This window comes from Plasmodium falciparum (assembly GCF_000002765.6).
Source record: "Plasmodium falciparum 3D7 genome assembly, chromosome: 14".
In the NCBI taxonomy this organism is placed as follows: Eukaryota; Apicomplexa; class Aconoidasida; order Haemosporida; family Plasmodiidae; genus Plasmodium; species Plasmodium falciparum.
This window is the reverse complement of record NC_037283.1, coordinates 2360866-2374489: the sequence shown is the minus strand read 5'-3', so window position 1 is coordinate 2374489 and position 13624 is coordinate 2360866. Positions and strand designations below refer to the sequence as shown.

The 13624-nt window shown below is 18.1% G+C and overlaps 4 protein-coding genes across 4 annotated transcripts; 2 read left to right on the top strand and 2 right to left on the bottom strand.

The window, feature by feature from the left end:
- Nucleotides 1–745: 745 nt before the first annotated feature.
- On the top strand, nucleotides 746–2257 carry PF3D7_1457800 (conserved Plasmodium protein, unknown function; the record flags this gene model as incomplete). The annotated part of the gene is made up of 1 exon (XM_001348689.1): nucleotides 746–2257. One exon carries the CDS (start codon nucleotides 746–748, stop codon nucleotides 2255–2257), a length of 1512 nt encoding a protein of 503 aa, XP_001348725.1.
- Nucleotides 2258–2766: 509 nt separating this feature from the next.
- PF3D7_1457700 (large ribosomal subunit nuclear export factor, putative) lies at nucleotides 2767–7203 on the bottom strand (the record flags this gene model as incomplete). The annotated part of the gene is made up of 1 exon (XM_001348688.1): nucleotides 2767–7203. One exon carries the CDS (start codon nucleotides 7201–7203, stop codon nucleotides 2767–2769), a length of 4437 nt encoding a protein of 1478 aa, XP_001348724.1.
- Nucleotides 7204–9119: 1916 nt separating this feature from the next.
- Nucleotides 9120–10912, bottom strand: PF3D7_1457600 (conserved Plasmodium protein, unknown function; the record flags this gene model as incomplete). The annotated part of the gene is made up of 2 exons (XM_001348687.1): nucleotides 9120–9249; nucleotides 9381–10912. 2 exons carry the CDS (start codon nucleotides 10910–10912, stop codon nucleotides 9120–9122), a joined length of 1662 nt encoding a protein of 553 aa, XP_001348723.1.
- Nucleotides 10913–12356: 1444 nt separating this feature from the next.
- Nucleotides 12357–13616, top strand: PF3D7_1457500 (vacuolar protein sorting-associated protein 4; the record flags this gene model as incomplete). Its single annotated transcript, XM_001348686.1, has 1 exon — nucleotides 12357–13616. One exon carries the CDS (start codon nucleotides 12357–12359, stop codon nucleotides 13614–13616), a length of 1260 nt encoding a protein of 419 aa, XP_001348722.1.
- Nucleotides 13617–13624: the final 8 nt, after the last annotated feature.

Below are 13624 nucleotides of genomic sequence, written 5' to 3'. Positions count from 1 at the left end.
AATGGAATGCATACAAATTGATATATAACCATCTTAATATAATATATAAAGAGCTTCATATATATAAGTGTTTCATAAAACACAATAATAAGTAGTAAACATATATATATAGTTATTTATTTATATTTATATTATTATCACTATTAAGAGTATATGTTAAAAGAAAAAAATTGAAGGAGTGTACATTTATACTTTATTTTCTATAGATTAACAAAAATATAATATATTCAATAAATATTTAAAAATGTCCAACTTATTTAAAAAGGAAAAAGAATTTAAATGTAATCATATTTATATTGATCATAGGTATAAATTTTATACGGATCTATGTCTTATTCCGTACGTTAAATTTAAATAATATGTAAAATATATATATATATATATATATATATATATATCTTTATATTTATATGCTATATTCATGAATAAACTAAAGTTCTTTTTTTTTTTCATTTTTTTTTTTTTTTTTTCTTTTCCTCTTTCTGTTTTTTTAAATTGTTCGGTAATTATAAAACAAATGTAAAAATAAATACATATTTTTGTTTACATATATATTATAATATAGACAAGATAATATTTATATAATAGACTTATAACATGTAACCGTTTCACTCAATAATATTAGTTATTCCTATCATTATTCTTACATTAAAAATTAATATATATTTATATTATTTTTCACTATGAAACAATAAATATAAACCAATACTTATAATAATATTTCAAAAAAAAAAAAAAAAAAAAAATGAATAAGAAAAAAAAGAAAAGAACGCCTAAGCCTATTAATCTCAATGAACTGGAAGAAAAAATAAATATCTTAAACTTTATGAAAAATGATTTTGAAATAGTACTACAAAAAGAAAATGAAAAGCATTCTGAGGTGTCCATACAATATACGAATAAAGAAGAAAGCAGTACATTAGAAAGGGAAAGAATAAATATAATATTAAAAGAATTAATTATATCTTGTAATGAAAAGAAAGAACATTTAAATAATTATATAAAAGTTGCAAAGGACATAATCCAAAAAAATAATGAAACTATAGAAAAGGAAAAAAATGACATAGACAAATTAATATTACAAAAGGATGAACAAATAAAAGATGTTGAAAAAAAAATTGTCATAGTACAAAATTTTTACAAAGATATAAATAAAGGGATAATACAACTTATTAATAATTTAGAAGTATACTTAAGAAATAAAATGAATATAAACATTGATATAAAAAAAATGAATGATAAAACAATTGAATTAACGAATGTCCAAAAATTAAATAAACAACAAGAATGTAAAGAAAATGAATTTAAAAATATTTTGTATATGTCGATAGATAAATATAATGAGCAAATATCTATTATTCGTACTTTCATAAAAAAAATAAAATTGAAACAAGAAATTGATGTAATAAAAGAGGATAATATAATAAATACAAATGATGATATATTAAGAGAACCATCAAATAATACCAATGAGCAAAAAGAGCAAAGTCATAAATATGATTATTCACATGATGAAAATGAAAATAACAATTTTAGAAAATATGAAATGATTAATATAGAAGAAGAAAACGACAAGGAAAATAATGTAAAGGGGGATAATAAGCTGATAATTAATAAGAACAATGTTGATAGTTTTGATGAAGATGATAGTTATGATGAAGATGATAGTTGTGATGAAGATAATAGTTGTGATGAAGATAATAGTTGTGGTGAAGTTAATAGTTGTGGTGAAGATGATAGCTATGATGAAGATGATAGTTATGATGAAGATGATAGTTATGATGAAGATAATAGCTATGATGAAGATAATAGCTATGATGAAGATAATAGGTGTGGTGAAAAGTTAGAAAAAGAACAATTACATAATTTACAAGATGATAAAAAAAATTATACATTAAAGAAAAATATAAACGAAACATTATTATCCTCGTTAGATGATGACGAAAGTAAATTTTCATCAAGCAATAGTGACACAACTAAATCATTTGAAGTGTACAAAAACAAAGAAAAAGATAAAGATAAAGAAATATATAATTACCTTTATTCTGAGGAAGAAACATATGAACAAAAAAAAAATAATGAATCATCTAATTCAGATGATGATGATAATAAAAAGGAACATTTTATAAAAAAATTCACTACATTAAAAACAAATAAGAATATATTAAATGAAGATGTCCAGTTCTTAATGGACAAAATTAAAAAAATAGATTATGATTATATATCGTATTTTGAAAAAAAACTCAAATATAAATAAAAAAGTTAAATATATATATATATATATATATATTGTTTCATTTTAATATTAACTTTTTTTTTTTTTTTTTTTTTTTTTTTTTTTTTTGTATTATATAATATATTAATTGGTTTTTTATTAATTAATTTTTTTAATTAGTTTATTTAATTAAATATATATACATATATATATATATATATATATATATATATATATATATTAAAAACAATTAATTATATTATTAATAAGAATAAACAACTTAAAGGGTAAAAAAAAAGCCATATAATAAATTATTATTTTTTGAAAATTTTATTATATAAAAAGATTCTATTTCAATATATCTATATATAAAACAAATTATATACATATAAAATGATATATATATATATATATATATATATATATATATATGCATATTATTATATTTTATTACATATTTTCAATGTTCACACATACACAAAAAAAAAAAAAAAAAAATAAAAATAAAAATAAAAAATAAGAAAGAAAGAACAACTATAAATTTAGACAATTTAAATATTTTTTTTCTTTTTTAATTTGTTAATAAAATCTGTAAATTCCATAGTGTCATCTTTTAAATCATCATCTGTTTTTGTTTTTTTCCTCTTAAAGTCCTTTTTATAATTATTTGGATCACCATTTATTATTTTTCTTTTGTTTTGACTTCTTTTAAATTTATTGTTAATAAGTAGATCATCCTCATCATCGTCATCATTATCTATATCGTTATCTATGTCAAAATTTTTTCTTATATAGTCATCTAAAAATTCATCTTCTTCTTGTTCTTCATCAGTTGATGAAGCATCTTCGTCATCTTCACGATCTTTGGATTTTCCTTTTTTCTTTTTAATATGATATTTATCTTTGAACTTTTTAAAACTATTATTATTATAAGAGCATAATATATCATAGAAATATTTTTGGTATACATTATGTATTAATTTTTGTTTTGGTTTCTTTATATCAACATTATTATTATTATTATTATTATTATTATTACTATTATTATGATTCACCGTTCTGTCATTAATACATGAGTCATGTAAAAAATTATTATACGTATTTAACATATTTAGTTGCTCCTTTGCATTTTTATATTCTATGGCTAATTTTTCCATAATATTTATAACAGCACTTGTTTCGTATGTATATTCATATATTAATTCATTTGATATACTATTATGCTTAACATCAGAATAGTTATTAATTTTATTATGTTCTTGGTTTTTTTCATGTTTATTATATATATTATTTTCTTCTTTCTTCTCCTCATCAATACTAACAGCACTAGTTGTAACATCATCACTATTTAAATTTAATGTAAAATCGCTTTTTATATCCTTTTCATTTTTATTATTATATTTTGTTTTTATATTAATAACCAAATCATCATCATCATAATTATTATTATTATTATTATTATTATTATTATTATTGTTGTTGTTGTTGTTGTTGTTGTTCTTACTGTTACTTTGTAATTCGTTTTTAGTTTCATTTTCGTGACTGTTTATAAAATCCTTATTATCCTTATTATCCATATTATCCTTATTATCCTCATTTTGCTTCTCCTGTTTTATTAAACTTCCATTTCTTCTAGAAAAATCAAGGTGAACAGAATTTCTTATAGAACTATATCTTTTCCTTTGGAAAGGGTTGTAATTAAATATGGTTATATTTCTAAATTCTAAGAGTATGCTTTTGAAATTATCATTTAACATAGAAGAGAACGTATAAAATTCATATAGATGCGTTAATATTGAATTTGTATCTACTGGATTATTTATCGACTTATTATAAATAAATAATTTATCATTGATATTAAGTTCTTTTCCTTGATTATATTTTTTAAATTTTAATGTATAATTATTTTTTACATAATTTAGATTATTTTCATATAATTTCTTTTCTTCATGATATAAATATTTGATAAATTCTGGTTTTTTCAATATCAAATATCTTATCATCATAATAGAAAAAACATGTGTCCATGATTCTTTTGAATGAATACTGTGTTGAAAAATTCTTTTGATAAAACTAATATTTCTTATAATATTATTATCTGTTAATATTAATACTGTTAATAAACTATATAAATTATATGTATGTTCACTTTCATAATAATTCATATCTTTTAATATGCTATAAAAATAACAATATGTATTGTCATCTATTTGTTTTGATGAATATAATAAAAGGAACATAAGAACTAAGAAATTTATTTTTATTTTATACGATTGTACACTTTTAATAACTTTTAAAAAAGATAATACATTTAAACTATGTAAATATTTGTTATCTTCTATTTTTTTAGTCTTTTCATTAAATTGATTATTATTCTTATCTCTTAATGATAAACATCTATTATAAATAATAAAGTACATATTTTTTACTAAAATACTTGATAATAATTTAAGAACTTTGCTACTTAAATAACCATATAAACAATATTTATTAAATATATTCTCTTCTATATTTTTTTTTTTATCCCCTTTTTTTTGCTTTTTTTTATCTTGTGATACATTATCCTTTTCATCCTTCATTCCCTTTTCTTTCTCATTGACGTGTTCACTTGTTATATTTACGTCATGCATATCTTCAGAACAATTAATTTCTTCGCTATGATGATCATCTCCTTTGTGATTACTATTATAATTATAATTATAATTATAATTATTATTATTATTATTATTATAATTATTATTATTATTATAACTATAATCATTAGATATATCCCTTTTATTTATTTTTTCTTCATCATTTATGTCATCTTCATGTTCCTTTTTAATATTTATCTCATTAATATGATTATCATTGTAATTATCTATATATGAGGCATTACTTTCTATAATATTATCAACCTTTGATATATTTGATATAGAACAATATGATTCTTTATTAGAGGTATTTATAATCATTCCTTTTTGTGTATCCTTTTCATAATTAATATAAGCCATTTTTTCTACACTCCATTCATTCAATAATTCATTCTTGTGTTCATGTAATTCATATATATTTTTTGAAAACATTTCAAAAAGGTATGTTGCAAAATAAATAATATTTTCAATCATATTGTTAAAAGAATGTGAATCCATTTTATATAATATATATAAACATCTATTTATACATACAATATCCTTTTTTAATTTGTCCTCCACATTATTAATATTATGTTCGTTTTTATTTTTTAAATGATCTACTATAATATCTACACAATATTTTATGCTTACAAATATTTTTTGAAAAATATAATTAGTTATATATTCCTTAAATTTTTCTAAGGTTATTAAATATTTTAAAAAATTTAGTAATAACGGATTTCCTTTATTGAGTGTACAATATCCTTCTAATATAATATTTAGATTTGCAAATTTATTTTCTTTTTTCTTTAAACAAAATTCATTTATATTATTTGCTGATAGATAAAATAAACTAGGGATCAAGCTATATATTCCATTTTTTAATATAAAAATATATTGTAGAAAAGATTTCTTCAAATAATTTTCAAATGAATATATGTATATTAATGTATTTAAGAAAAAATAATAGGAAGAAAAATTGTATTCTTTAAAATTAAATCTGTTAAATATAATATTTAATATATAGTGCAAAATTATTTGATTATTGTCTTCTATATTTAGTAAATATTCATTTGGTAAAATATATAAATATATATGTTTTAAACATTCAAGTATGGACTTTTTTATAAATACATCTTCTTTCTTATTATAGAAATCAATTAATACTTTTATATATATAAAATATATCAGTGGATTTTTTTTTATTAATACAACAATATTATTAATTCTATCACTAAATATATTATTTTTATTATGTATAATTTCTAAATGAATTTTTTCTTCATCATTAGAATATTTTTCTAAATAAAGTTGATAATAATTATAAATCATATTTAAACCTATATTATAAATTAAATTATAAATATCGTTCATACTTATTTTCTTCTTTAACATTAATTTTATTTTTATTTTCACATCACTTTTATTATTATTTGTGCAATGATTTTTATGAATGATATCATTATTATATAATTCGTTTAAATGTATTGGGATATTATTATAATCAATAAATTTGTTTTTTTCATCATCATCATTATTTAATGTTACATTGTGTGACATGGATTTCTTTATAAGAAAAGCTTTTATTTTTTTGTTCCATAATTTTGAATTTAAAACAACTTGTTTTTTTTCATCATCCATATCAAAAAGAATGTCTTCATTATCAAGATCAAATAATTTGACTTGATGAACGAAAGGAGAGTCCTTTTTCATATTATCATAATAATTTATATTATCACTATTATCTTCATCTTCGTTCCTGTTATTTTTTCCTCCTTCTTTCTTATTATTTAGGGCATGTCCATTTTCTTCATCATGACCATTAGCATCAACATAACCATCGTCAATTTTTTCATATACACTTTTTCTCTTCTGAAATTTCTTCACATAAAAATTTATATTGTCATATTGCAGGTTTTTTTTTTTTTTTTTAATAACATATTTGATTACAACATGTTCTAATTTTTTTTTTAATATGAACCATTCTTCATTCATATCATAAATGGTTTTCACATTATTTATAAATTTATCATCTACTTTTTTTAAGGACACTTTTTTATTAATAATACTGCTTATCACATGTTCAATATCATATGTATCTTTTTTATTCTCATCATATATAGAAAACCTTTTATTCTGATTATTTTTATTATTATTATTATTATTATTATTATCTCTTTTTTTTTTTATATGCGAATTTTTGATTTTGTCCTTCCAATTTTTATTCACACCAAAATGACTATTCTTCAATTTAGCCTTTTTATGTTTGAAACTTTGACTTTTTTTCTTAAAATCATATCTGTTCACATTCTTTTTATTAAACTTATTAACGCTATGGTTTTTCTTAATTTTATTATTCAACTTTTTATTCATCGTATTGTACATATATATATAAATATATATATATTTTTATATATTCTATATTATAGTTCAGTAAATATTTGACTTAAAATTACCATAACGATTTTTAATGTCCTTTTTTTATATTATTTTATTTTTTAATTTTATTTATTATTATTTTTTTTTTTTCCTATTCTCTTTCTTTTATACAATAACATTTGAAAATACAGTGTGGGGGAAGGACGGGAAAAAATAAAATAAAATAAAATAAATTATAATAAAATATAATAAATTGATAAAAATAATATATAGAACACTAATATTTAAAGAAAATAAATATATTTAAATATTTATATATATATATTTATTATAATATATAATATATATATATATATATATTATATAATATTTATAAACTTCATATATATTGTTGTTTTTTTTTTTTTTTTTTTTTTTTTTTTAATATTTATAAAATTATTCATATTTATGTTTTATATGATAATATATATTTATCACTACATATTATAATTATAACATATAATTGTTTAAACTAAAATAATTAAAATAACATAAAATTAAATATCTTAATAACATTTATAAAAAATATTTTTATATATAGGGGTTTTTAATTAAATATTGAAGAAAACATTAATAAGATTATTAAATTTATTTTTTTTGAAATATAATATATATATATTATATTATATATACATTACAATTGTGTTAAAATAATACTCGTTTATAAATATTATTGTAAATAAATTATTTATATATTTTATTATATATATATATAATAATTACATATGAACTAATTTATATTTATATGTATATATAATTTAATATATATATATATATATATATATATATATATATATATAACATATAGATCGACGTTTGATTTTTTTTTTTTTTTTTAATAGGAACGATATAAATAAAATATAGTAAGTGGTTCAGTTCATTTAGTAAAAAGGAAAAACAAAAGAATATGAAAAGAAAAAAAATACATATAAAATAAATATAATAAATGACTAAATATATATATATATATATATATATATATATATAAATTAAATAAACCTATTTATTTCATATATTTATTTTATTATTATTTAAAACAAAGAAAAAAAAAAAAAATTTAATACACTATACTATTCTACATATTATTAAAATATCATATAGAAAAAAAAACTCTCTATGTTATATTTATAGTAAAAAAAAAAAAAATACAAATATATACATTTTTATTTTTAAATTTCAATTATAATATATATATATATATATATATATATATATATAAAATTTAATATATATAAATTTTTAATTATATTATTATTTTTATGTTTTATAATTTTATCATTTTTAATTTAAAATAAAAGCTTAATTTCAAGTCGGGTACACTCTTTTTCACATTTATTTTATATTATGAAATTTTGGAAATAAATGAAAAAATGAAATAAGTTTCTTAGAAAATTCCTAATATATAAATTATAAAGATGTAGTAAGAAAAATTAAAACATTTTGAATAATCAAAATTGTCCATACTAAAACATGAGTAAAGTTTTATAATATATAATAATATATGAAAAACAAAATAAAAAAAAAAAAAAATTAATAAATACAAACTAATATAATATATATCTCTTAATATATATATTTGAAAATTTATTATAAATATTAATATATATAAATTTTTAATATATCACATAATTCAAATAAAAAAGGTAAGAAAAAAATTTTGCATATTCATTTTAATTAAAAGCGGAAATACCACACTTTATGATAAACCAGATTTAACCGCAAGATAAAGAATATTATATTATATAGTGTCACAAAAAAAAAGAAAAAAGAAAGAAAAAAAAAAAAAAAAAAAAAAAAAGGTATTCATATATATTTATATATATATATGTATATAGAAAGATCTTAAAAAGATTCATCTGATAATTTGAAAATCAAGATGCTTTAGACATTTTGCTTAACTTCAAAATGGAATCATGAACAATATTGAAAGACTTCTCACATATTTTTTTCATTTGCACATTTATATCTTTCATTCGGTTAGTAGTTTGAATAATAAAATCCCTAATAAATATAAAAATAAATAAACATAAATAAATACATAATATATATAGAAATACTTATATAATATATATTTATATTTATATAAATATTCATGTAATTCTTTTTGTTTTTTTTATTTTGAAAATTCTTACGCTGGAGAATCGAAACGCCTAATTGCTGATTTCGTTGTTATATATATTTCCTTTGAAAAGTTGAAAATTTTATTTTTTGTATTATAATAAAATTGTGCATCTTTCAATTTATTGAGTTTATCCCATTTAATATTTTTGATATAATTTTGAAAAGAATTATTTATAATTTCGACATTTTTATATGGATAAAAAACTGGTTTAAAAATGATTTGATTTTTATTATATGGGAAATCAAAATAAAGATTTTCCAAGTTTTTATTTACTGAAGATGCATTATCATCCTGTGGTTGATCAACCGTATAGACATTTTGTTCAATTAATAATCCGAAACATTTTTTAACAGCTCTTTCTTTTGAATATATATGAGTACCTATACATAAACTTGATTTTAAATTCTTTTCATAGGGAGTTAAATATAAATCATTATATAATGTTTTTTTCTCTTTTTTTCTCTTTTTAAAAAAATAATTTTTAAGACTATTATAATTTTTAGAAAAAAAATTATAGATATTATTATGATCATCATATATATTATTATTACTGATATTTTTATTATTATTTTCATTTGTATTCATTCCTGTCTTGTTTTTATTTCTCAAAACATTTGTTTGTGCCTCCTCATCGATAACAGCACCATTATATTTTTTGCTTAAAATTTTATCCATAGTATCTTTTGTATATAATTTTTCAAATGGTATCATTTTATAAAAATAAAATGCATTATTATCTTGTGAACCTATACAGCTAATATTAATATTCTTATTTATATGTAGAAAGGATATACCCTTACATACTCCTATAGATTCCAAAATAAGATTATTGTTAAAATTTTTTTTTACATAATCATCATTATATGTATCCACAAACTCAACTACAAATTTTTTTTCTCTCGTTTTGGATTTATTTTTTTTTTTTCCAAACATATTCATAGGAAAGTCATGATATTTAAATATATCTAATATATGCATTTTTTTGTTAAAATCATCATCATCATCATCACCATATTCCCTGTGTTCATTATCAAATTGCTTATGTCCATAAAAATGATCAGTTACATTTTTGTTAATCTTATTACGACTTTTATTTCTATGTATCGGGATTTCATATTCCTTGTTATCTTTATTAATATATGTATCATTAGTTTCGTTATTATTTTCAATATTATTATTCTTTTTTTTATCATGTATTTTGTTATATATGTTTTTTTGTTCTTTATTATAAATATTCATATCCTTTTTGGTCTCATCATAGGAGTTATTATTTTTCTCTTGTATCATATAAGGTTCCTTAATTTTATTTTTTCCATCTATAATTTTTTTATTTTTAAAATCGTTAATTATCAATATATTCTTTTTATCATCATTCATTCTGTTCATATATTGTTTTACATCTTCTTCGTAACTTTTTTTCTTCCCTCTATTTATGGGAATATTTATTTCTTCATCATTATCAAAATAAATATCAATGTATTTTGTTTTTATTATATTATCTTCATTATTATTGCTCTTTTTCTTTTCATCATTTTCTTCCATTTTAGAAAGAAAAAGAAACAAAAAAAAAAATAAAATAAAGAAAATAAATATATATATATATAGATATATTTATATGTTTATAATAATTAACAAGAAAGAAAATATATAATATTATATAAATATAATATATATATATATATATATATATATATTTATATATTTATGTATTCATTAAATTTCCTTTTATTAAAAAAACAATTAACATTATATTAATATACATCATTTATTTATATAAAAAAAAAAAAAAAAAGAAAAAAAAGAAATTTAATTATATATATATATTAATATTTTTAATTTATATAAACATTATTTTACCGATAAAAATGATATATATAATATATATTTGTATATCTTACAATATTATATTATACGTACATATATATTACATATATATATAATATATATATTTTTTATATTTCGTGTATAGAATATATTTTGGATCGTGCTTTCTTGTAAATATTCATAAGCTAAGTATTATAATATAATATAATAATTCAAAACAAATTTCTTAGTAAAAGATTTATGTATTTATAAATATATATATTATAACAACCATTTTAATTTTTTTTTTTTTAATGTAACCTTTATGGAATTTACCCAATTATGTGTTGAAGTCTCCAAAACGAAACAATTTATCATGTGTAAATTTTTTTCCGTTTGTGTTTTTTTATTATATATAAAACATATTATATAAAATATTTTTTATGTTATATTTTATGTCGTGATATTCTTTTTTTTTTTTTTTTTTTTTTTTTTTTGGTTATGTTGATAATAATAACAGTCAACTATTGTAAGGCAAAATTTAAAAGTAACACAACAAATTTATAAAATTTATCTACCACTGAAATTCTGCACAGACAAAAAAAAAAAAAAAAAAAAGAAAAATAGATAATAATATAATAAAAATAAATAAATATAATATATATATATATATATATATATATATATATATATATATATATATATATTGTGGACGTATATATATGTTAATTTTCATATATATATATATATATTTTATTTATTTATATATATATTTATTTATTATTATTTTTTTTTTTTTTACATATAATAGTATGTAATAATCTATTTTCCATATATAAATAATATTATATTAATATAATATTTATCAGTTGGTATCATAAAAGAGTAAATTTCAAAATTTTGTTTAGCATGGAAAAAAAATAAATAATATACATATGTAATAATAGAAAGCATTAATGTGTATAAATCTAACACTTTTATGAAGCATTAAGAAATGTAGTGTTAAAAATATATATATATATATATATATATATATATATATATATTTATATTTATATTTATATGTAACATTTAAAATATTTTTATATCTTAATTATATATATATATATATATATATTTTTTTTTTTTTTTTTGTGTGTTCTTTCACCTTTGCATTTTTCATTAATTATATTATGTACTTATAATGGACTCTGAAGAAACAATAAATTTGGCAGTGAAGTATGCCAAAGAAGCCGTTGTGGAAGATGAAAAGAAGAATTATAAGGAAGCACTAAATTTATATATCCAAAGTTTACAGTACTTTAATTTTTTTTGTAAATATGAAAAAAATTCAAATATAAGAGATTTAATTTTGAAGAAAATGGAAGTATATATGACAAGAGCCGAAAATTTAAAAGAAATGTTAAATAAAAAAGATAGTATAGAAAATAAAGAAAAAATAACAAACACAGAAGAAACAAAAGAAAATATGAAGAAACAAATAAAACAATTTATATTAAATAAAAATAATAATATTAAATGGTCAGATGTATGTGGTTTAGAAACCGCTAAAGAAGTATTAAAAGAGGCAATTATTTTCCCATTAAAGTTTCCAAAATTATTTAATTCTTCTACTTTACCTTATAAAGGCATTTTATTATATGGTCCACCTGGTACAGGGAAAACATTCCTTGCATTAGCTTGTTCGAATGAATGCAATATGAATTTTTTTAATGTATCTTCATCAGATTTAGTTAGTAAATATCAAGGAGAAAGTGAAAAATATATTAAATGTTTATTCGAAACAGCTAAGGAACATTCTCCTGCAATAATCTTTATTGATGAAATTGATTCCTTATGTGGATCAAGAACTGACGGAGAGAATGAATCTACTAGAAGAATAAAAACGGAATTTTTAATTAATATGAGTGGACTTACAAATTATAAAAATAATATTATTGTTATGGGTGCAACTAATACACCTTGGTCCTTAGATAGTGGATTTAGAAGGAGATTTGAAAAAAGAATTTATATACCTCTACCAAATATTTATGCAAGAGCAAAAATATTTGAAAAATATATCAATCAAAATGAAAATAATAATATATCAAAAGAGGATATAAAACAATTCGCTACATTAACTGAAAATTATACAGGTGCTGATATTGATATTCTTTGTAGAGACGCTGTCTATATGCCAGTAAAAAAATGTCTTCTTTCCAAATTTTTTAAACAGGTTAAAAAGAATAATAAAATATGCTATACCCCATGCTCACCTGGAGATTCAGATCCTACTAAAGTAGAAAAAAATGTCATGTCTTTAAGTGAAAACGAATTATCATTACCTCCATTGACTGTACAAGATTTTAAAACGGCTATATCAAATGCTAAACCGTCATTATCAGTAGATGATATTAAAAAATATGAAGAATGGACTCATCAATATGGAATGAACGGTACATAAGGTGAAAT